At 41.0% G+C, this 26,353-nt stretch overlaps 1 protein-coding gene across 3 annotated transcripts in view; it reads left to right on the top strand.

Moving 5' to 3' along the window:
• abr (ABR activator of RhoGEF and GTPase) overlaps positions 1-26,353 on the top strand; it is a 257,716-nt gene that overhangs the window by 169,707 nt on the left and 61,656 nt on the right. For all 3 annotated transcript variants that reach the window (XM_061897920.1, XM_061897921.1, XM_061897923.1), the window contains 6 exons: positions 2,046-2,165; positions 2,270-2,345; positions 2,419-2,523; positions 8,800-8,874; positions 17,131-17,228; positions 17,313-17,444. In XM_061897920.1, coding sequence (XP_061753904.1) covers positions 2,046-2,165; positions 2,270-2,345; positions 2,419-2,523; positions 8,800-8,874; positions 17,131-17,228; positions 17,313-17,444 — 606 coding nt within the window. The remainder of the gene's footprint in view (positions 1-2,045; positions 2,166-2,269; positions 2,346-2,418; positions 2,524-8,799; positions 8,875-17,130; positions 17,229-17,312; positions 17,445-26,353) is intronic.

The raw sequence follows: 26,353 nt of genomic DNA, 5'->3' as shown, positions 1-26,353 counted from the left end.
ATCAGTGGAGGGAATACTTCGAAGACCTCCACCACACGTCTTCCTATGAGGAAGCAGTTCTTGAGGAATCTGTGGTGGGCTCTCCTATTTCTGGAGCTGAGGTTGCCGAGGTGGTTAAAAAGCTCCTCAGAGAGTATGGGGTATCGGACTGTCTTATTGTGAAGGTCCCCTGCCTGTATGTTCGTTGCCAGAGCTTGGTCCGCAATGTTGGCAGTAAGTCGGACCTGTTTCCAGTGAGGGTTGGACTCCGCCAAGGCTGCTCTTTGTCTCCGATTCTGTTCATTAATGTTATTGACAGAATTTCTAGGTGCAGTCAGGGCATTGAGGGGATTGGGTTTGGTGGCTGCAGGATTATGTCTCTGCTTTTTGCAGATGATGTGGTCCTGATGGCTTCATCTGGCCAGGATCTTCACCTCTCACTGGAGCAGTTCCGATCCGAATGTGAAGCGATTTGTTTGAAAATCAGCACCTTCAAGTTAGAGACTGTGATTCTCGCCGGAAAAGGGTGGAGTGCCATCTCCGAATTGGGGAAGAGATCTTGCCCCAAGTGGAGGAAAGAGTCTTTTTCACAAGTGAGGGAAGAGTGGATCATGTGATCGACAGGCGAATCAATGCGGCGTCTTCAGTAATGTGGACGCTGTATCGATCCGTTGTGGCGAAGAAGGAGCTGAGCCGTATGCAAAGCTCTCAATTTATCGGTCGATCTACGTTCCCATCCTCACCGATGGTCATGAGCTCTGAGTTATTACTGAAAGGACATACAAAAGGCTGAAATGACTTTTCCTCCGCTGGGTGGCGGGGCTCTCCCTTAGAGATAGGGTGATAAGCTCTGTCATCCAGGAGGAGTTCAAAGTAAAGCCACTGCTCCTCCACATCGAGAGGAGCCAGATGAGGCGGTTCAGGCATCTGGTCAGGATGCCAGCAGAACCCCTCCCTCGGGGGGTGTTTAGGGCACCTCCGACAGGTATGAGGCCACGGGGAAGACCCAGGACACGTTGGGTAGACTTGTTTCCCGACTGGCCTGGGAGCGCCTTGGGATCCCCCAGGAGGACCTGGACAAAGTGGCTGGGCAGAAAGAAGTTTGGGCTCTCTGCTTAGGCTGCGGCCCCCGCGACCCGACCTCAGATAAGCGTAAGAAAATGGATGGATAGATGGATGGATGGATGGATGGATGGGTAAATGATGCCTCAGTGAATGTATGGCACACTTACTAGCTGTGTTGACACTGCACAGATACTGTTTCGTCATAGTCATCCGCCATCTATTGTATTGAAAAGTCGATAAATTTGACCTGCAAATAAAATAAAAAGTTAGCAAATGTAATTTTGTTTGTAATTAAATAATTAGTTGTGCAGAAAGGAATAAGAAACAGGGAATTGTGGTAAATTACACAAATAGTAAACAGCTGTAAGATCAAAATTATTCTACAGGTTAGGAACTTTCTTTTTTCTTAACTGATGTTGAACTCGGCACACCACTGCTCTAACTTTATTTAGTACGAGCTGTCACTTTTGAGTCAAAAGAAACACTTTCAGATAAACACAGTTTGCCGTTTGGCAGTCAAATGATAGATCGTATATTTTTTTTCATAAAGTGACGCACATCGAGGCTTCAAGGGACAGTATCAAATCAAATCTTGTGTTTCATAAATCATCAATGCTTCTGAATGATATCAACATTTCCAGCTTTTTACTGTTTCCATTTTTGTTGTTTTTGTTGTTATTTAATTTCTACAATGTGCCACAGGCCCACAAAAAACAACCTCAGAATCAGAATAGTTTTTATTGCCATTGTTTGAGAACGGGTTCACAAACTAGGAATTTTTGTGCTACTGTGCTGTGCTACTAAATGACCTTTGGGCTGCAGTTGGGACACTTACAGTTTATGTACAGTATGTGATAGGGAATGAGATGGCTGAGGAATGTCGCCAAGCTTTGTTCTCATAGCATCATTGCTCTACATGGTGCCCTTGAGTGCCCACAAAGGCCCCCCATGAATAAAATGTGTTATTATTGTGTTCTTACTGTATGTATGTTTTCCTGTAGAAAGCACCAAGAGGTCATAGCCGCGTGGAGCGTCTGAGGAAAAAGATGAACGAGCAAGAGTCTTGGCTGCTGCTTCATTCCCCTACAATCCCTTTCCGCATTCACAACAAACATGGCAAGGTAAATATGGAATTTTTGGCTGCAGCGCTTACGTCCCACCGCTAGATGGCAACACATGCCGACATTAAATTACATATGATAAACACACGTATTGCATGTTGCAGAGTTACTTGTTCCTGCTCTCTTCTGATTATGAGAGGTCAGAATGGCGGGAAAGCATCCAGAAGCTCCAGAAGAGAGGTGATATTATTTTTTATAAAAGAGTAAACATACTAAAATGTTCATATATAACTATATCTGTATGCATTTCCAGACCTGCAGACGTGCATATTAAGCTCAGTAGAACTGCAGGTCTTGACTAGCTCCTGTTTCAAACTCCGAACCGTCCACAACATTCCTGTCACCAGTAATAAAGATGGTAAGGCACGTGCTCCTGATGTTCTGATTGACTGGTTTAGTTTGAATTATAACAAATACACACACACACACACACACGCACACACGCACAGGCACTACTTTAAATTGAATCACAGATATGAGAGCAGAGCATGCAGGAGATAATTTATATACACTACGTCCTTTTCATCCAGTTGCTGCTAACAGGCGCAATGCTTTGTTGGTGGTGGACTGCACTGGGCTGAGAGTCCATAGATGTTTGTTTTGCTTCACATTCCCACAGTGAAGTGCATTCTGGACCTGCTTCTGGCATTAGGGCCATCGGAACATTATGTTCTCATCTCCTTTAATGCCTTTTTTTTTCACTTTCATAAGCATGCAAAAAAATGATATAAACCTAATTATTTCTTGAAAGAATGCGAATCGACCGCCTTTTTACCTTAAGACTTCCTTATTGGTTATAAGTTTGATGATTATGGCTTACAGTTTATGAAAACCTTGAATTGAAAATCTCAGAAAAATGTGGGATTTTAAAAAGTGTAAGCCATGATCTTCAAAATGATAATTAAATAAACCTTAACATATCTCACTTTGCATGTAATAAGTTAATATAACATATTAGTTTCATATTTGAAGTTAATTGCTGATATGAATTTACTTGTACAGGATATTTAAATTTTTAGAGTTTCACCTGTATAATATAATGACTAGGAGAAAATATGCTTTGAGGAAATTGTTCTACTTTTTTCTGACTATAATCAAACATTCACCTGCCGAAAATTAGGAGTGTCACTGTAGCAAAAAATGCAAGCTTTTGACCACAAACTTAGTCACTCCTCAGTGGCATTCGTCTAGCGGCAGACGTGAATTGGGCTAAGTACTGCCCGCCTCGGAGCCAGTCAAACAATAGTGCCAACATGATAGGCGGTGTTAGTTAGTACCTGCTGTATTCAGATAATCCGCCCGCGTTACTGCTGCTGGGATGAGATTGGAGCGGTTCAAAAATTTGACTTTCATTTATAATTCTTGCATGCTGTGTGTTCAAATATTTCAGCACATTGTTCATATGCCCTCCTCTTGATGAAAAAGAGCCTTATAATTATTTTTCTAATTATATTTAATGTAAGATATTAGTGTCTGTTCTAACGGTCACCGCCATTTGGCGATCTGACGTCACTACGCACGTTGCATAATAAGGTCATCCCCACCAAAAAAGAACTGTTAAAAGCGAACTGCACTTTCTTTGGAATTTTGCCTATCGTTCACAATCATTATTTTTTTTGCATTCTAACATATAAAAGTCGGCTCATTCTAGGTAGCTTGCAATGCAGCTAATGGGTGCAATCAATACTACCGCTAAATGACTTTAAAAATGCATTAAAAAAATGCATTTTTTACATTACGTAACCTGTATAATCGGCTGTAGCGATATTGGTATTGTAAGAGCGAACACTGAAGAACTCTTTTTCTAGCATACTAACACGTTGGTGTGCCTCGGTACTAGCAGTGAAAACTAACTACAGCGAGAGATAAGCTAGCTTCTACAACAACATGTTTGTAATGCACAGCACAATGCAATAAGACACCACTCTGTACTGAATGTAAAACATGAACAATTATATTACAGTATCTGTAGAGTATTGGCCCTATTTTCTTGTTTTGTTAGTACACAGCTAGTCAGACCGCGTATGCTGTCTGTCATGATACGCGTTTGACGTGTTGCGTGTATCATGATCAGTACAAAGTGGACACACTTGATTGGACAGCTGTCTGTTTGGTCCAACTGTCCAGGAACATTTTTTCTGGTCTAATTGGGGTAAGCACGTCATTTATGTTGAAATAGCTTGTCTCAAAATTCCACATTTGCAGCTTCGAGTCCCGGAGACCTCACTCTCTCGGCTTCCGTCTGCGACAAGGTCTCACCCTCTTCTTCATGCTTGCTTCTATAAGCAGCAGTTCATCCTCCTTTCATTCAGGTTCAAAAAGATAAAGCTGTGAATCCTCATTTGTCCAAGAATAGTCGTTTTTGTTTGTTGCCCAGCCTGCCATGATTAGAACGCACACAAGTATTCTGTTTCCGGAGGCAAGAACACACATTAGTTGACCGAAGTTGGACGTGCGCTGCTATGGAAACGGAAATCAATAATGACGATTAAGATGATCAAAATACGGTAAATATTGAACATATTAAATATAGTTATGAATGTGTCTGTTGTTACATTATATATAGACTTGCCATGTGTATACAACAAAATGATGGAGGGTTTTGAAGGCTACAACGGTGACTACCATTAGCCGCATCTTCCAAGTGTTTTTTGTCATCTTTAAAACCCCCAAAAAATAAAATAAAAATAAAAAAGACTTGTGTGTTCTTGTCTCTCATAATGATTGTGAAAGATACGCAAAATTCCAGAAAAAAATGCAGTTACCCTGTAAAATGGCAAGCGATTTCAAGGATTTGATACATTAGGAAGCGGTTCTGAACAAGAACCGTAAGTTTAACATTATCGGTAGTTATTATCTAATGGTATTTAAAAATCAGATTTGTATGATTTTTTTTGAGGATTAATGACCACATGACTGGAGCGCAATGCGCTATCACTTTGCTTTTGTAATTGATAGTTTGTTGCTAGTGAACGGTCAAACAATACTGAAGCATCGATTCAATACGAAGCACAAAAAGTAATACTTTGTCCCTCGATACCTCGATGTCTGTATCACTTTCAGAAAAAACTACACATAAGCGATACAGCTCCTGTGTCATTTGACTGTGAAGCGGCAAACTGTGTTACACAGGAAGCTTTGTTTTGTTTTTGCCATGTCGCGTTGGCAATCGGTTGTTAATTAAATGGAACTAAGAAAAGGGAACTTTTTCAAAGAGTAGGACCATTCACATTCAATAGCACCAAATAAGGTAAATAGTCTTTTTTCCTGTCTACGGTTTGGCTAATTGACCACAGTTGTGTGTTTCATATTCTTTTCCGTACAGCTATTAGTTAAAGAAAAAAAATATAAATATGTTTTCTATCTGATGATTCCATTTAAAGATCAAATACTTTTTTATTTATCTAACAGATTTTGCCATTCTAAAACACCATCACAGTATCAGTGCGGTGTCAAAATAGCCAGTGAGTGTGGCACACACACACACACTGAGGCGCATTTTACCCGTCACTTGTGGTATTACTTTGTGTTGAAATACTGCAGAGGCCCCACACTTACTCCCTCCTGACATTTGACGAACTAATCATTCTTACATATCTTACATAAAGACACACACACAAACTGAATGACTTGGGCTGCATAGAGCACACAGTAAGGGTTCAAATTGGGACCAGCTGGCAAAGGAATGTTTTCATAATTAACCGGATGGATGACATTGCAGAGACCCACTTCAAGTCCTTAATGGACCTCTGACTCTTTTACTTAACTGCTGCAACTGGAACCTTGTTAGAGAAGGTTTTTCTCTTATTTAATTTCCAAGTACCCGGTCGTCTAATGGTTTAATACTGGGGTTTCCAAAGTACTCCTTCATAATTGGATAATGGCACATAATTAAAAAAAATGTTGAGGTGTTACATTAATATTGTTATTAATTTGATTTGTCACTTGTAGTAGATACAGAATGCTTTTTTCTTGCATTTTGTCCAACTTATCCTTGTGCATGCACTAATGTGCAGTCGACCCGTTAGTGATCCACTGCAGAAGCAAACAAGTAATAAGGATGCTCAAAAGCACATTTGCCCTCTCCACACACACTGCAGAAAATATCTGTTTCACAGCTGTGGTCCATAAGAGCCGCAGCAGTATTCAATTGTAATACGGGCGGTATGGCGTAGTGGGTAGAGTGGCCGTGCCAGAAACCTAAGGGTTGCAGGTTCGCTTCCCACCTATTGACATCCAAATCGCTGCCGTTGTATCCTTGGGCAGGACACTTCACCCTTGCCCCCGGTGCCGCTCTCACTGGTGAATGAATGATGAATGAATGATTGATGGTGGTCGGAGGGGCCGTAGACGCAAACTGGCAGCCACGCTTCAGTCAGTTTACCCCAGGGCAGCTGTGGCTACAGATGTAGCTTACCACCACCACGTAATGGGTGAATAATGGGTTCCCACTTCTCTGTGAGCGCTTTGAGTATCTAACAATAGAAAAGCGCAATATAAATCGAATCTATTATTATTTTTATTATTATTCTTATTCCACCACTGAAAATATCCAATAAACAGCAGAAGTCTGGAGCTAAAGTCATCGTGAAGTTCCTTAAGCGCAGAAAATGATGACTTAAATGGTGAAGCTGTATTTGAATTTTCACTTTAATCCTAGTTTATTTAAGAAACATATTATTATTTGTACTTTTATTATTTATAGATCCCTAGTTAGAATGTATTTATTTTATCACTGTGTAATTGTATTAACGTTTATTTTTTATACGGTGGGGGGGACGGCGTGGTGCGGTTGGAAGAGTGGCCGTGCCAGCAACCTAAGGGTTCCTGATTCAATCCCCACCTTCTACCAACCTCGTCACGTCCGTTGTATCCTTGAACAATACACTTCACCCTTGCTCCTGATGGCTCTTGATTAGCGCCTTGCATTGTAGCTCCCTCCATCAGTGTGTGAATGTGTTCGTGTGAATGGGTGAATGTGGAAATAGTGTCGAAGCGCTTTGAGTACCTTGAAGGTAGAAAAGCGCTATACAAGTAAAACCCATTTACCATTTTATTCGTTTTGCAGTATATTTGATTAGTATTTATTTTTGTATGTAAAATCAGCCTGACCTAAGCCTTGATAATAACCATGGTTATTAACACATAGTTTCATAATATTTAATATTTTTTTATCCCCATTAAATTGTATGTAGGTTAGATATCATTATTAAATACGATAAAAATCACGCGCAAGATTCCTAATTCAGTGTTAATATTTTAGTGGGCCACAGACCCCTCTGTAATGGAAAAGTTGGGCCTCGAGTAAAAAAAAGTTTGTGAACCACTGCACTTCTATTTTAAAGTAGCATAAAAGTTACACAAAAGATGTAAACAGTTCGCATAAATGTGGATAAATGTTTGTTTAGAAAAACGGACATGATGTTGAAGGCGTTTAATAAACACAGTAGGTCTTTTTCTTCATGCAAAATTAAACACCAAAAAAATAGACTAAAAATGTAATCAGTTTGTTTAATCCACATCACTCTCGTGATTAATCTGGTGTGAAGGAATTTAACTTTTAATAATACTCATTAACTACATTGCTTGATGGACATAGTGGTTGATAGCGCAAAATATTTTTGCATTATTAAACTGTAGAAATTCAGCATTTGCCGACTAATGTACTCTTAACAAATAAACAAGAAGTCATGTTAAAATAAATAAATGGGTTGTACTTGTATAGCGCTTTTCTACCTTCAAGGTACTCAAAGCACTTTGACACTACTTCCACACTTACCCATTCACACACACATTCACACACTGATGGAGGGAGCTGCCATGCAAGGCGCCGACCAGCACCCATCAGGAGCAAGGGTGAAGTGTCTTGCTCAGGATACAACGGACGTGACGAGGTTGGTTCTAGGTGGGATTTGAACCAGTGACCCTCGGGTTGCGCACGGCCACTCTCCCACTAAGCCACGCCGTCCCTAAAATGAAGGGTATTTACCGGTATATATTTGCGGTAACTCCTTCCCTCCCTCTTAATTATGCGAACAGTTCGGCAAAACAAAACCCTTTAATATGGGCACCCGTTTGATGACAATGGAAAACAAAAGCTCAAACAATTTAAAAAAAATGTCGGCAAGTGCAAAAAGTACTGAAACTTAAAATAGTTGGAGGTGCAATTCAAAAATAAATTTCAACTGAAAGCCAAATATTCCTAACTTTTTGTGAGTAATGTACAGTATGTATGGTTTCAGCCTGTTAACGCAATTAAAAGTGTATCAAAATAGCCCCTAGCCGCATCCTTTACCTTTTTTATATTTTTCAGTGACACCATTGATTTAATTGAAACAACTACATTTTGTCTTTGACGCAGCACAGTGGCCAAATAACATAAACTCAACATTTGAACCCACTTTTTGTGAAAGCAGTGTGTCACATGTCTTGTCAGGGGGCCAAACAATATTATTCACACACAAATTTACAATAACACGTGTGTGTAATAAAGAAATATACAAACATGTAACAAGGTTACATTAAATAAAAAACTGGTTGAAGATTGGCAAAAAATGAGAGCAAGGGAGTGTAATGTCTGTATAATCCACACTTCCAATTCCATAATTCCATATTGACTTTCTGTCCTTTCTAGATGAAGAGACCCCAGGCCTGTATGGTTTTCTCCATGTGATCGTCCATTCCGCCACAGGATTCAAGGAGTCAGCCAGTAAGTCCCCCAGCAACACATCTTTTTTTTTTTTTTTTCACACTTGTCTACACGCTCCAGCTGTGAATACTTCATACACACACAGCTGCTGTGGAGCGGGCACAGACACACATTACTCAAATCAATGACTTGCATTGTGCGTGTATAGTGCTCTATCATGCAAGGGACACATCGTGATGGAGGAAAGTGCAAAGACAGAGAGACTCTGAGGCTAAGTAGTGGCTGGCTCAATGGAAATGTTTTGACAATCTGATCAGTAAACCATCCATCCATCCATCCATTTTCTACCGCTTATTCCCGTTTGGGGTCGCGGGGGGCGCTGGCGCCTATCTCAGCTACAATCGGGCGGAAGGTGGGGTACACCCTGGACAAGTCGCCACCTCATCGCAGGGCCAACACAGATAGACAGACAACATTCACATTCACATTCACACACTAGGGACAATTTAGTGTTGCCAGTCAACCTATCCCCAGGTGCATGTCTTTGGAGGTGAGAGGAAGCCGGAGTACCCGGAGGGAACCCACGCATTCACGTGGAGAACATGCAAACTCCACACAGAAAGATCCCGAGCCTGGATTTGAACCCAGGACTGCAGGACCTTCGTATTGTGAGGCAGTAAACCATTTAAGCATAATTACTTTATTTTTTAGAAACAATATTAATATCTTCATTTCTTGTTTTATTTTGCACCTTGTTGTCTTTGCACTGCATGTGTGGTTGTAAGTGTGTGCGCATCATTTAGTGTGTGGGATATTTCCAGGACCTCAGAAAAGCTATTTCAGTTGTGCCAAGAATGGACAGTTGGCATTTGAGTACACATTGTACTCAGTCACACACACACATACACATACATACACAGTTTAAATATCAAATATCTAGACACTAGACAGACAAAAATGATTTCCTCGGTTACCATGACAGCTGCGAGCAAATGAAAGCCGCCTGCTAGAATCTCTCGGGTAATGGATTGAAGCTCGGTGTCCTCAGAAGGCCTGTTAGACCCCTCTAGAAGTTAAAGATGAGAGGGTTACAAAGGAGAAAATGTGTCCATGTTGTATCGTATACGGCAGGGGTCTACTACCTTTTTTCATCTCAAAGCTATTTTTACAAAATAGAAAATGTCCAAGAGTTACTAATTTATTTTTGTGTTTATTAATCTTTCTGTGTGGAGTTTGCATGTTCTCCCCATGACTCCGTGGGTTCCCTCTCGGTACTCCGGCTTCTTCCCACCTCCAAAAACATGCACCTGGGGATAGGTTGATTGGCAACACTAAATTGGCCCTTGTGTGTGAATGTGACTCTGAATGTTGTCTGTCTATCTGTGTTGGCCCTGTGATGAGGTGGCGACTTGTACCCCGCCTTTTGCCCGAATGCAGCTGAAATTAGCTCCAGCACCTCCCGTGACCCCCAAAGGGACAAGCGGTAGAAAATGGATGGATGGATTTTCATAGCTATCTCACCCCAAATAATTGTTTTGCTAGAGGATAGACATGTTGGTAGCCACAAGTCACGTTTTGTATTAAAAACCTTCTATTTTAGTATGAATTTATTACTCTTGCAGGATTTATTTGATCACTAATTGAGCTACTGTGACAAAAAGAAAGGATTCTGTGTTTTATGATAAGAATAATAGTGATGATGATAATCAATTTGATTTAAAACCGCTTTTCTAAAAACTGAAGACAATTAACAAAAATAAATACACGCATAAAATCCAATAAACACAGAAAACATCAGTCATTAACTTTGAAACTGTAACAACAATTGTTAAAATTTTTAAAAAGGTGGGTTTTGGCGTTATGGGACGGCGTGGCGCAGTTGGAAAGTGGCCGTGCGCAACCACAGGGTCCCTGGTTCAATCCCCAACTAGTACCAACCTCGTCACGTCCGTTGTGTCCTGAGCAAGACACTTCACCCTAGCTCCTGATGGGTGCTGGTTAGCGCCTTGCATCAGTGTGTGAATGTGTGTGTGAATGGGTAAATGTGGAAGTAGTGTCAAAGCGCTTTGAGTACCTTGAAGGTAGAAAAGCGTTATACAAGTACAACCCATTTATCATTTATATGACTGGCAATATTTAAATTGTACTTTATGAAAAAGCACATCTCCACTCAAATATTGTGGTTTTGAGGTTATTGTCATTGGTAATTTGTCATTTAATAGCGGCATCATCCATCCATCCATCCATCCATCCATCCATCATCTTCCGCTTATCCGAGGTCGGGTCGCGGGGGCAGCAGCCTAAGCAGGGAAGCCCAGACTTCCCTATCTCCAGCCACTTCGTCCAGCTCTTCCCGGGGGATCCCGAGGCGTTCCCAGGCCAGCCGGGAGACATAGTCTTCCCAACGTGTCCTGGGTCTTCCCCGTGGCCTCCTACCAGCTGGACGTGCCCTAAACACATCCCTAGGGAGGCGTTCGGGTGGCATCCTGACCAGATGCCCGAACCACCTCATCTGGCTCCTCTCGATGTGGAGGAGCAGCGGCTTTACGTTGAGCTCCTCCCGGATGGCAGAGCTTCTCACCCTATCTCTAAGGGAGAGCCCCGCCACCCGGCGGAGGAAACTCATTTCGGCCGCTTGTACCCGTGATCTTATCCTTTCGGTCATGACCCAAAGCTCATGACCATAGGTGAGGATGGGAACGTAGATCGACCGGTAAATTGAGAGCTTTGCCTTCCGGCTCAGCTCCTTCTTCACCACAACGGATCGATACAACGTCCGCATTACTGAAGACGCCGCACCGATCCGCCTGTCGATCTCACGATCCACTCTTCCCCCACTCGTGAACAAGACTCCTAGGTACTTGAACTCCTCCACTTGGGGCAGGGTCTCCTCCCCAACCCGGAGATGGCACTCCACCCTTTTCCGGGCGAGAACCATGGACTCGGACTTGGAGGTGCTGATTCTCATTCCGGTCGCTTCACACTCGGCTGCGAACCGATCCAGTGAGAGCTGAAGATCCCGGCCGGATGAAGCCATCAGGACTACATCATCTGCAAAAAGCAGAGACCTAATCCCGTGGCCACCAAACCGGAACCCCTCAACGCCTTGGCTGCGCCTAGAAATTCTGTCCATAAAAGTTATGAACAGAATCGGTGACAAAGGACAGCCTTGGCGGAGTCCAACCTTCACTGGAAACGTGTCCGACTTACTGCCAGCAATGCGGACCAAGCTCTGACACTGATCATACAGGGAGCGGACTGCCACAATAAGACATTCCGATACCCCATACTCTCTGAGCACTCCCCACAGGACTTCCCGAGGGACACGGTCGAATGCCTTCTCCAAGTCCACAAAGCACATGTAGACTGGTTGGGCAAACTCCCATGCACCCTCAAAAACCCTGCGGCATCATGTCAAAATGTAATAGTTATAAAAATACTGGAAGTTTAAATATTTGACCCTTTGGCAAGCTACTCAAAATTAGCTGGCAGTCCACTGGTTGGAGACTTCTTCTACAGTGATTCTACATGTTCCACACGTGTGGCATGTTTTATGTTCACAAAAGTAGATGTAAAATCAGCATTGGCAGAATTTGGTTATTTAGGAAAGACAATTGCGTATTCAGCCATTACAGTACTTATGCCCGTGTAACAACCTCAATACCACTAATAACAGACATGCTTTAATGATGCGAACTTGTTTGTCATTTTATGTGGATTGTAAGAAGCGTGTTAGTGTTTTTTAATCTCCTGTGGTTTTTGTTGACATCTCCATTTTCTGTACTACTAAGACATTTCTATTGTTAAAAACACTCCCTGGAGCAGGCAGACAACAGTAATTTATTAGTGTGTGGCTAGAGTCAATGCACATTGTAATTAATGTGTTTTTTCATGAGTTCTGATTGTTATGTAGAAATCATCTCACTGGTAGTTTTGCCTTTTTTATTTTCTTGCCTGTTTTGAAATGTTGCATCTTACCGCTGTAATGCATTTTTCCTGTGGAAATAAGCATTCAATTCTGCCCAGGGCAGAGTATTCAAACTAGGTCACAGAAACAGGAAGGGAAGGATTTAAATCTAAAACCACAAAACATGACCTAGTAAAGTGAAGTTTGTCACATACGGTATTTGATTTTGTTGTATAAAATTACTGTAGTACTAATTGAAACAAGGGGAACAATGAAAATCCAAGTGAAACCTGCTAACAGATATGCATTTTCACCCTAGAACATGCTGTTTTAGGTTTCCATGGTTACATTTTGTTACATTTAGCCGGTTTTAATTATGAGTTCAGTATCTGAAGCTTAGATTCTGCTCCTGTGCACAGGTGTTAGTGTACCCTTCGCCGTCTCATTCTTCCCCCTCCAAATTCTTCTGTATGCAACTTGGCTGTGAATAGTCTTCTTTTTTACATTATGTCCCTTGTTTGTGTATGACACGTTCAGAGGTCGTAACGTCTACCTTTGCGAACGCCTTGCCTTCCCCTCTGATTTTTGATCAGCATTTAAAAAAAAACAACAAATCGATTACTTCAAGCTTCAAAAACGCTTCCGATCCTTCTTTAATTACTGTAAAAGATTATCAGGTTTGCATCAAACCACGGACATGCACATATGATATACGAATGCATCGATAGAGCAGCTTTTAATCGCTGTGCTCATACAAACAATTACCAAAATTGAATTTTATAACCTCCTTTTAGTTGACACAGCATGAATTGTGGATAAGGATAGAAGGGAATAAGCGGTAGAAAATGGATAGAATAGGATAGGATAGACTTTATTTTATCCCACAATGGGGAAATTCTGTGGTTCCAGTGCAGATTTTAGTAAAACCTAATCGTGAAAACTGAAAATAAATAATAAATAATAAGAACACCACCACAATGCACATATATACAGTACATATTGCACCATATTCCACAATGTATAAATAAAAAAACAAAAACACTGTCTTAACATCCATATTGCACACTGAGAGAAAGAAAAATATGCAGATAAAAATGAGGCGAGCATGGCTAAGCTAATATACATTCACCTCCACACTTAAAATGTAAAGTTTGGCAGTTTGGGTTTTACAAGAGCAACTGGGATCTTGATCAAACTATTTATTTGCGAAATGTTGCTGCTGTCAGATACACTTGGAAGCTCAACTGACCTTATAACTAATCTGAACGGACAATATGGAATTTGCGTCGTCTAGGCATATTTTAATCATGATACATCTGATGAGGGTGTTAATTGTATCTAATCAAATTGCTGAAAGAAGAAGAAGTATCTTAATTGTATCGACTTTTTTCTTATGAGTCGAAATATGTCAGTATATCATATCCGGTAAAAACCAGAGATGCCCGTCTCTTATAATTAATATTGTTTACTTGCGACCGAGGAAGCTAACAGGCAAAATACCTAAATGTTGTGGTTGCTCACTGGGCCAATGTCACCTTATGCGCTCAACAACGGGCTTTAAAAGCAGCCCTGTCTAAAGTGCGGCCCACGGGCTATTTACGGCCGGCAGTTACTTTTTATCTGGACATTATGAACACAAAATTAAACCAACAAAAGTATGCATAACATTTGTTTAAGGTTCACTGGTCTTTAAGTGTGGTTCGCTTTGTTGTACTGGGGAGATCTGTGCACTTGTATGTTTCAGCACGTTTAGATGCAGCATCACTTAATGATACAACATAGAATAATAGTATGACAAACTCAAAAAACAAGTCCCGGGACACAAACCAAATGATTAAAATTGAAGCTAATAGTAGGATATAAATTAAATATATAATTGATATTGTTACACCACCATCCTGTGTTTTGTATGGTTATGATTATGATCAAAAATTGAATCATTCAATGATCTTGAAAATTTGAAGTATCAGAATCCGCATTAATATGACACATACTGTCCCTGTAACTACTTGGTATTGGATCGAAACCCAAATTTGTAGTATTTGTAAAGTATCCAAACAAAAGAGGAATTACATTTGAGAAGTGTACGTAAAACCATGTTACAATAGAAAGTAACCACATACAAACAGCAAGTTAGAAAGTAGAGAAAAAATAGTTTTGAGTAAATAATACAACCACAAATGGCGTAATATGTTACTCCATAAGTCAACAACTAAATTAGTAACGCTTGTCAAAACGGTTTTATTATCATACACACCAAATTATATATTGTGATATATATCATCGCATTATGCTGCAATGTATATCGCAATATAAATTTTAGGCCATATCACCCATTCATACCATAACATTTTAATTTGTAGATTGCTAATAAGCTTGTTATACTTTTATTAGTGTAACAATTCAGTTATATGGATCCATATACCTATTTTGTCCTCTCTTAAATAATGTTCTCCATTCAGGCCAACACAGCAGCCATAGTGTGACTATAGTACCTTGTCTTCCAGCTTAGAGGATGCTGATTAGGTTAACTGGCTCTCACTTGATAACTGATTCTGTGAGGCCTTCGTTTGACCTCGCTTTCAACACAACCCCAGGCAAAGATTAGCATCCTTTATTAGAACACCCAACCAGGCCACAGCTCTAAGTCACGTGAGGTGGAAAAGGATGGGATCCATTAACCCTTGCATTAAGGGTTCAGAGACCCCATGCACAGTGCAGACCGATTCATCCCCCTCCTAGTCACCTGATGGTGACCGGCTAGGGAAATAAAAATTCATGACGTTCCAGGACACTTTTAGTCCGTCCTACTTCTCCAACCCCCAAGCCTTGTTAGAGTTTTAGGTCTGGACACACAAACCCTTTTCAGGTGTTGAAAAACTCTCACAGAAATGTTGACAACTCACTTTTTAACTAAGTTTTTAACTGTTCCTAAAGCAGTTTTTTAATAGTCCTCCAAGAGGTGAAAGGCAGCCATGAGCATGAGTCACGTCCCTGTATCGAATCACATAACAGCTCGACAACAACGCGGTTTATTAAGTATCTCCCACATGGCCCCCTCCAGTGAAATTCCCTCGTACCGCCACCACTAATATCCCCTTCTCTGGGAGTAATTATGCCCAAGCCTTTCAGCATGCTGAGAAAACAAACAAAGAAGAAATAAGACCAACTGAAATGATGTTCATTATACTGTACTGTACTGTACAGTCATGTTACTGTGTACACTTTGATCACATGGCTGGTGTTGTCAATATATACAGTGGTTATTGTTTCTCATACCTTCCACCAGGCCAACATACAGTTGGGAGGATTTAATTCCTTCTGATTTTTGCTCAATAAACATTCTCTGGCAGGCTTGAGGTGTGTTTATATGTAGACACACACCCATGCATACACAGGCTCAATTTCAACGTCTCTCCCGGTGAAAGGTCGAGCCATACGTCCATCCATCCATCATACTGTCAGATGGAGGCTAACCCGAGGGAGCAGGTCGACGTTCGATAGACAGTTTTCAGACAGGCAGCAGTGTGGTCTACAAGAAGTGCTACAACAGCGTTTAAAGAAACACATTAACCAACATAATTGCTCTGCGTAGGAGCCAAGAAGGGACCCCATCCCAGCAGACAGACTGTCGCTGTATGAGTATGTACACTGACTGGAGATTGACATATTTTAGTCCACTTTTGATAGTTCCAGTCTGTTTGGAATCTGAATAGAGAAAAAAATATGCATCTTAAAATGCCATATGAATAAAAGAATAACCGTGCATGATATTATATTTGACGGCAAAAAGGGAAAAAAAGAAAAGAAAAAACATTTGACGGCAAAGTTAATCCAAGCTGTTTGCCGCTTAAATTGGTATTGTCTACGCACTTGCCTTTTATGCCACATGATGTGGGTTTGATTCTCAACAGCTGCAGTATTATTTAATTTCAGGAATTGTCTTAACAGAAATATTCAGTCAATACTTGATGGTGGTAAGTTACTGTAGTCGGTACAGCTGCCCATAGGGTAGACTCACCATTTTATGAGTGCCACCCCTGCAGAAAAAGGTGCCACCTCTGGGAAAAAAAAAAGTCTGAACACACCACTGCTTTTTGTCACTAAAAATTGCCCGCATTAAGTTGACATCCACATACAGTATGTAGTTGACTTAAAAGGGTAATTTCTGTAAAAAAAAAAAAAGTGGTTCCATTTATGTTGAGGTGTTAACAGTGGCATTATTTTTAAAAAGCAGATGTGCAGTCACGTTAAAATCAATTAAAAAAAAAAAGAAAGGTGTTAGGGCAACATGAAAGGAACTGCTACTTAATTTCAAAGCTTTCATTAGCCATTCTTTCATCGCCCTTCCATTTCACTATTTTTAAGATACATGTACATATTTGTTTACCCGTTGTTTTTTTTCACAGATCTATATTGTACCCTAGAAGTGGATTCCTACGGATACTTTGTAAGCAAAGCTAAGACCCGAGTCTTCAGAGACACTGCAGAGCCTCAGTGGAACGAGGTCAGTCAACAAGACGACGACTCTTGTGGTTTTACTGTTTTGTCACAAGAACATTTAATTTACCTCCCTGGTGTTGTCCAACAGGAGTTTGAGATTGAGTTGGAGGGTTCCCAGTACCTGAGAATCCTGTGCTACGAAAAGTGTTACGATAAGAGCATGCTCAACAAGGATGACAACGAGATTGTGGACAAGATCATGGGAAAAGGGCAGGTCCAGGTAAAAAATATATAACATCCAGATACATGCACTATAATTATTACATCATATATCATAAATACTATACTTTGACGTCATGGGGAGTGATTCATTTTGATTAGCTGTCTTGCCTCGGAGCATAATGATTTTGTAACAGTCAGCTTCTAATTGCTACAGTTAGAGTAATAGTCTGGTTTCCCACTTTAGTCAAATGGGACTTCCCATGTCTTGTTGTGAGAAATATTCCTATAAAAATCCCTTTCGGAGTCTTGTAAACTCTCTACTATGGCATATGTGGTTACTTGATGGAAGAAAGATGCGACTTCTTTAAGCGTTTGTGCTTTGCAGAGCTACCTCCAAAGGAGTCATAAAAAATGTGGTTAGTCGAGTAAAACTTGACTCTTGTCATTTTCCTCTCGATTACAGCCGTTGCTGTCATATTTGATCAAGATTTGCCTCATGAGTCAGAGTCTCTTCTGTGGGTGTAAATAGCTCCTATCATCAGTTTAATTGCCTCTCTTTTTCTGAAGTACAAGTTGATGGTTATTTATGAACCTGGATATTACATTTGTTTCCAAACTTTTGGAATCATTTACACCCGTCCAACTTAATCAACCTGTGTTTGTTGCCGCAGACATATAAGCGAACACTTGCAACTCAGAAAAGTACTGTTGCTGTGTCTAACAGGATTGAAAGTGGGGCAAACATTAAGTCATACACCCCCCGCGGGGGGGGGGGGGGGGGGGGGGGGGGGGGGGTGTATGACTTAATGTTTCTATTATTCATTTTAATTATTGACCAAAAAAATCTAGAAAATTACCTTATCCCTGTATAGTTATTTGTACTGCACTCACACTCACTGTTAATACTGTGTATGGCTTATGTTAAACCCATTCACTATCAAGGCTTTCACTTTGGGTATATGCTAGCATAACCCACAAATATCAAGGGAAATGACTCCCTTCAAATTACAGAGAAACATCAAAAGTAAGTTTGTTCCCCCCAGTTTTCTATTATGTGTAAATATAATTTATTGTGTTTTACTGTAGCCATTAAACCATATAAAATCCACAAAGTATGTGAGAATACCGTCTAAACATCATAAAATGCCGCTCCTAATACCTTCGGCTATTTCCGTAGAGACGTCACCGTAGTAACACTTCTGTACTCTGACAATTTAATCAGATCGGTCGTACTGCAAACACGCAAAAATGAGAGAGAGATGTACCGGGTATCATTCACAACTGTTTTGCAAAACATATATATGCATAATAATATTCATGCATTTTAAGTTGTAAATAAATAGAAACATAAAATGTCCACTAACAACAATGTAGTCAATTGAGGCTCTCTATTTTGCCAACAAAACCTTCTAAATAACCCACCACCAATATTCTATATATATATTGTGACCTTAATATTAAGCAAATATTAGCGATGTTGTTATCGTAAGCGCTAGCGCAGGCAAACTATTTTTAGCAGCGAATTAATAGCACATAGCTAAATAGCCCTCTGCTGCGTTACTGTGTGCCTGCCGTGATGTCCTGCTGCTCCCGCATCGCATCCCAGCTCGTCAAAGTTAGTCTAGATTATACAGTATATCATGTCTCTCATCTGGATAATATGAGGATTTAGCCATAAATCTAGAAGATGTTGATCTGTGACTTTTAATTTATACACCGAGATGGAGACAAACACACATGACCGAAGACAGTGTCTGCAGGGAGACTTTTCCTTGTTAACCCTTCGAATTCATTATATAAACGGGAAGATATGGACATCTTATCAGCTGTCATCGAGGGAAGAGCAGACATTGTACGATAAGCTATCCTTTTATCATGTTTGTAGTTTGTATTTCTTGTTTAGCATTTAGCAGTACTGCTACATGATGATTAGTGTTTCACTCAGCTGTATCTGTTTAGCACAGCTTCTAAAACTTGCAGCTCACCCTCCTTATATTCAGGCTAAAAAATATAAGGTTCCGGATCATAGCTTTTTCAAAAGTAATCGTTACTGGCTCTGGTTGTTGTTGGTGATGATGGGATCTGTGGTTCCTACTTGTACGTCAAGTGATCACTAGACTGGCTAGCTCATTATCTCTCAAAATGGCTCAGGAATTTTTGTGAGATTGATTCTATTTTGTTCATATCTATTTACTTGCACACTTTGTAAGTCTGTCAGTGTCATACATCAGATATGTATGGTAATGCTTCAGTTTAACCCTGGAACATATTAGTTTCTCTTTCCAAAACAGGCGGCCCTGAAGTGTTCAGGCCCGCTCAGTGGCTTAGTGGTTAATGTTTGCCCTGAGATCAATAGGTCGTGAGTTCAAACCCCGGCCGAGTCATACCAAAGACTACAAAAATGGGACCCATTACCTCCCTGCTTGGCACTCAGCATCAAGGGTTGGAATTGGGGGTTAAATCACCAAAATGTTTCCTGAGCGTGGCCACCGCTGCTGCTCACTGCTCCCCTCACATCCCAGGGGTTGAATAAAGGGATGAGTCAAATGCAGAGGAAAAATTTCACCACACCTACTGTGTGTGTGTGTGTGTGTGTGTGTGTGTGTGTGTGTGTGTGTGTGTGTGTGTGTGTGTGTGTGTGTGTGTGAGTGTGATTATCTTTGGTACTTTAACTTTAACTTAACTGTCAGGTTTGTCACTGAAAGTTTAGTTATGTTTTGTTTTTATTCTGTTTGTCTTTATATCCTGTCAGCGCTCTTATTTTGGTTGTTTCCTGCTTTTCTCCCTGAGCGCTGTGTCCCTTCAGCTGCGACTGATTGGCACCTGATCACACCTGGTGTCAATCAGCCGGCTGCTATTTAAACCTGCTTTGCCCTCCAGTCAGTGCTAGAGTATTGTCATTGTCGTTGTAGCTTTATGCTGTGTCGTGTTAGCTGTTTCCAGTTTTCCTGTTTGCTGTTTCCTGTTCCCTGTCTCCAGTTTGCCTGTTCCTGGTTCTTGGTTTGTTTTTTGCTTTAATTTTTGAACCAGAACACAGAACCAATTAAGCATGTAAATTGAAGTACTGCTGTTTTATATCTAAATGACACTGTAAAAAAAACGAGAAGATAATCCCTTACATTTTATTTTTTTAAAGTTCATCCCCAATTGTAGCTTCACTTGGAACCCAAAAACTTTATGCAACTTAGTGAAAGCCCTAATTATGCTTGGTTATTACTGTCACTTTCATAGGAGCGGATCTTTTAACATGCTCAAGGACACCATATTTATCCTTAATGATGGTCGTTGAGAACATAATTTGTAGCCATTATTTAGTAAGGGTTATTTCTCTTCTCTCTAAACTTTTTACAATGTTCATTTTCCCTTCCTTCTCTTTGGTGCACTGCCACCGGAAGAGCCTGCCTTATGCTTGGGAGACAGGATAAAGTGCCAAATGTTAATTAATAAAGCGATGCTATCTGTCACGGTGTCGCTTTGCGATTGTTTGCGTGACCCCAGGGTTCAGAGACGGTAGACGGCGTGCAGCTGAGATGGTCCATATATTAGGAACGACAGTCAAAAGCAACACAAGAACTGAGGAACATGTTTTTAAATCTTAATGGGAGCATGTTCAAAACCATAATTCGGCCTAACACAGAATGTTGCAAAACAAGGACCACTTGTATTTCCAATGATTGAAGAATCTGCTCAGATTAATGATGTATAATTTAGTTCCTCTATATTAATTGCATTTGCTCCTAATTCATCAATAAATCAATCAATCAACCAATCAAAGTTTACATATATAGCCCTTAATCACAAATGTCTCATGAGCTCATATGAGAATGGCAGACATTTAGTTCCAATTAATTTGAGCTATTGTTGTGTTACTGTTGAGTCAGATGTAGATGGAAATATATTTTAATCATTTTTTGTTGTTTCAAAAGAGGCCGCCAGCCACAGTGGTTGTTTTTATGCTTCAATATTTAATCAATCAATCAATGTTTACTTATATAGCCCTAAATCACGAGTGTCTCAAAGGGCTGCACAAGCCACAACCACATCCTCGGCTCAGATCCCACATAAGGGCAAGGAAAAACTCACAACCCAGTGGGATGTCAATGTGAATGACTATGAGAAACCTGAGAGTCCAGTCCATAGTGGATCTAACATAATAGTGAGAGTCCAGTCCATAGTGGATCTAACATAATAGTGAGAGTCAAGTCCATAGTGGATCTAACATAATAGTGAGAGTCCAGTCTATAGTGGATCTAACATAATAGTGAGAGTCCAGTCCATAGCGGATCTAACATAATAGTGAGAGTCCAGTATATAGTGGATCTAACATAATAGTGAGAGTCCAGTCCATAGTGGATCTAACATAATAGTGAGGGTCCAGTCCATAGTGGATCCAACATAATAGTGAGAGTCCAGTCCATAGTGGATCTAACATAATAGTGAGAGTCCAGTCCATAGTGGATCTAACATAATAGTGAGAGTCCAGTCCATAGTGGATCTAACATAATAGTGAGAGTCCAGTCTGTAGTGGATCTAACATAATAGTGAGAGTCCAGTCCATGATGGATCTAGCATAATATTGTGAGAGTGTAGTCCATAGTGGATCTAACATAATAGTGAGAGTCCAGTCCATAGTGGATTTAACATAATAGTGAGGGTCCAGTCCATAGTGGATCTAGCATAATATTGTGAGAGTCCAGTCCATAGCGGATCTAACATAATAGTGTGAGAGTCCAGTCCATAGCGGATCTAACATAATAGTGAGAGTCCAGTCCATACTGGATCTAACATAATAGTGATAGTCCAGTATATAGTGGATCTAACATAATAGTGAGAGTCCAGTCCATAGTGGATCTAACATAATAGTGAGAGTCCAGTCCATAGTGGATCTAACATAATATCAATCAATCAATGTTTACTTATATAGCCCTAAATCACTAGTGTCTCAAAGGGCTGCACAAACCACTACGACATCCTCGGTAGGCCCACATAAGGGCAAGGAAAACTCACACCCAGTGGGACATCGGTGACAATAATGACCAAGTGGGACGTCGGTGACAATGATGACTATGAGAACCTTGGAGAGGAGGTAAGCAATGGATGTCGAGCGGGTCTAACATGATACTGTGAAAGTTCAATCCATAATGGATCCAACACAGTCGCGAGAGTCCAGTCCAAAGCGGATCCAACACAGCAGCGAGAGTCCCGTTCACAGCGGAGCCAGCAGGAAACCATCCCAAGCGGATGGGGCGGATCAGCAGCGCAGAGATGTCCCCAGCCGATACACAGGCAAGCAGTACATGGCCACCGGATTGGACCGGACCCCTTCCACAAGGGAGAGTGGGACATAGGAGAAAAAGAAAAGAAACGGCACATCAACTGGTCTAAAAAGGGAGTCTATTTAAAGGCTAGAGTATACAAATGAGTTTTAAGGTGAGACTCAAATGCTTCTACTTAGGTGGCATCTCGAACTGTTACCGGGAGGGCATTCAAGAGTGATGGAGCCCGAAATGAAAAAGCTCTATAGCCGGCAGACCTGTTTTTGGGCTTTGGGAATCACTAATAAGCCGGAGTCCTTTGAACGCAGATTTCTTGCCGGGACATATGGTACAATACAATCGGCAAGATAGGATGGAGCTAGACCGTGTAGTATTTTATACGTAAGTAGTAAAACCTTAAAGCCACATCTTAAGTGCACAGGAAGCCAGTGCAGGTGAGCCAGTACAGGCGTAATGTGATCAAACTTTCTTGTTCTTGTTAAAAGTCTAGCAGCCGCATTTTGTACCAACTGTAATCTTTTAATGCTAGACATGGGGAGACCCGAAAATAATACGTTACAGTAGTCGAGGCGAGACATAACAAACGCATGGATAATGATCTCAGCGTCTTTAGTGGACAGAATGGAGCGAATTTTAGCGATGTTACGGAGATGAAAGAAGGCCGTTTTAGTAACGCTTTTAATGTGTGCCTCAAAGGAGAGAGTTGGGTCGAAGATAATACCCAGATTCTTTACCGTGTCGCCTTGTATAATTGTTTGGTTGTCAAATGTTAGAGTTGTATTATTAAATAGAGTTCGGTGTCTAGCAGGACCGATAATCAGCATTTCCGTATTTTTGGCGTTGAGTTGCAAAAAGTTAGAGGACATCCATTGTTTAATTTCATTAAGACACGCCTCCAGCTGACTACAATCCGGCGTGTTGGTCAGCTTTTGGGGCATGTAGAGTTGGATGTCATCAGCATAACAGTGAAAGCTAATACCGTATTTGCGTATGATGTCACCTAGCGGCAGCATGTAGATGCTGAAGAGTGCAGGGCCAAGGACCGAACCCTGGGGAACTCCACACGTTACCTTAACGTAGTCCAAGGTCACATTGTTATGGGAGACGCACTGCATCCTATCAGTAAGATAAGAGTTAAACCAAGACAGGGCTAAGTCTGACATACCAATTCGTGTTTTGATACGTTCTAATAAAATATTATGATCGACAGTATCGAAAGCAGCGCTAAGATCGAGGAGCAGCAACATAGATGACGCATCAGAATCCATCGTTAGCAATAGATCATTTGTCATTTTTGCGAGGGCTGTCTCCGTGGAGTGATTTGCCCTGAAACCGTATTGAAAGGTTTCACATAGATTGTTAGACGCTAAGTGTTCATTTAACTGCTCCGCAACAATTTTTTCGAGGATTTTTTAAATAAAGGGAAGGTGAGACACCGGACGGTAGTTTCCCATGAGGTCAGGATCGAGGTTAGGTCTTTTAAGAAGAGGATGAATAACCGCTTTTTTGAATCCTAGGGGAACAGTGCCCGAGGAAAGTGATAAGTTTATAATATTTAGCACTGATGGACCTAATAATACAAAGAGCTCCTTGATCAATTTCCCAGGAAGAGGGTCAAGTAAACATGTTGTTTGTTTTATTCCATTTACACGTTCTAACAATTCCTCTAATGTTATTTCCTCAAAACGAGAGAAACTATTTTGGAGGGCAGTATCCGCCGTATATACCATCGTATCAGTGTTAATAGAACCCCGTTGTAGCTGGGACGCATTGTCTTTAATCTCCTTTCTAATGACTTCAATTTTCTTGCTAAAGAATTGAATGAAGTCATCAGCTGAGTAGGTGGAGCTACTGGAAGGGGTCCCTTGTTGGGTTAGCGATGCTACCGTACTAAACAAAAATTTAGGATCGTTTTTATTATGGTGGATGAGATTTGAGTAATATTTAGCTTTAGCTAAGGTAAGTAAGCATGCGTTTATAAGTTATTAAACCATCACTCCATGCTTGATGGTGCACCTCAAGTTTAGTCGTGCGCCATTTGCGTTCCAGCTTTCTACATAATAATTTCTGAGCTCTAGTTTCTTTTGTAAACCACGGGGTGCGCTTTTTTGGAGCCTTTTTTAACTTTAGCGGTGCTATGTTATCAATAGTTTCGCGCAGGGCGTCGTTAAAGTTGTTAGTGAGGTTATCAATAGAGCCCACATATTTTGGGAATGGTGCCATTACCGAGGGCAGTAGGTCAGCAAGAGTTGTCGTTGTGGCCGTATTAATGTTGCGGCTGCTATAGCAGTTATTATTATTATTAGTTTGACGAACATGCGTCTGAACCTCGAATTTTATAAGGTAATAATCGGACAATACTTTAGTATACGGGAGTATCGTAACTTTGGAAACGGTGATACTCCTGACAAGCACTAGGTCTATCGTATTACCGTTGCGATGCGTGGGTTCATTTATTATTCGTGTGAGACCACAGCTATCAATTATAGTCTGGAGCGCTACGCACGGTGGGTCCGATGGGGTATTCATATGGATATTAAAGTCCCCCATTATGATTATATTATCGGCGTGTGTCACTAGATCAGCAACGAACTCTGAGAATTCATTGATAAAGTCCGAACAGGGCCCTGGGGGGCGGTAGATAACAGCCAGGTGTAGAGGCAGCGGTGTGACAGACCTCATAGTAAGCACCTCAAACTATTTATATTTATTATTTATGTTAGGACTAAGGTTAAAGTTTTCGTTGTATATTAGTGCGACCCCCCCACCCCTTTTAAGAGGACGGGCAATATGCGCATGTGTAAAGTTAGGAGGACATGCCTCATTTAGCGCAAAAAAGTCATTTGGTTTAAGCCAGGTTTCGCTGAGACCGATGACGTTAAGATTGTTGTCTCTGATAATATCATTAACTAACAACGTTTTGGGAGACAATGATCTTATGTTTAAAAAACCTATATTATAGGTAGTGGGCTGTTTTAGGGATTTTTTGATCAAATTATCCGTAGTAGCAATATTAATAATGTTGTGTTTATTATGCCCAGTGCATTTAGTATAATTACGACCATATCTAGGAATTGATACGACGGGAATTTTCCGATTTTTTGTTTGTTGCTTTGATAAACTGCACGCCTCATGGTTTGCCACCTCAGTAACGGGAATTTTCCGATTGTTTGTCTGTTGCTTTGATAAACTGCACACATCATAGTTAGCCACCTCGGTAGAACACATGTCCAACTCTGAAACACTCAAAGCAGAAAAAACCTGTTCTAATTTAACTGACTCCTTACCCAGACCAGTAGTCTCGCATCTTCCATTTAAATCCGGCTTCAGGATGGAGGGAAGTGGTGTTCTGTGGGGATTAGCCTTCTGCTTTGTTTTTAGCCCCGCTCGACATCTGCGTTTCCGATCACACCGCTGGCGTCTGCTCCGTAGACGGCCCCCGCTGCTACTATGCTCCCCTGCTTCACAAGCCGCTGGATGTAGCCGCCGAATAATTCCCATGCTTGTTAGCACGTCTAGCAAGCACGCGTCTATCAGTCCAAAACGGCCCGATATGTCCACATCCAGAAGTGTCTGGCGGTCGTACGTGATCACGGAGTGACCACGATGTGAGCCAGCCATGAAGTTTGCAGAATGTTCCATCTTTAGCAAGAGCTCCGCGATGTTGCAGCCCTTCCGGGCGCCGCCATCT

This window comes from Nerophis ophidion, linkage group LG04 (genome assembly GCF_033978795.1).
Source record: "Nerophis ophidion isolate RoL-2023_Sa linkage group LG04, RoL_Noph_v1.0, whole genome shotgun sequence".
In the NCBI taxonomy this organism is placed as follows: domain Eukaryota; kingdom Metazoa; phylum Chordata; class Actinopteri; order Syngnathiformes; family Syngnathidae; genus Nerophis; species Nerophis ophidion.
The sequence above is the reverse complement of the archived record's forward strand: the minus strand, read 5'-3'. Positions and strand labels throughout refer to the sequence as shown.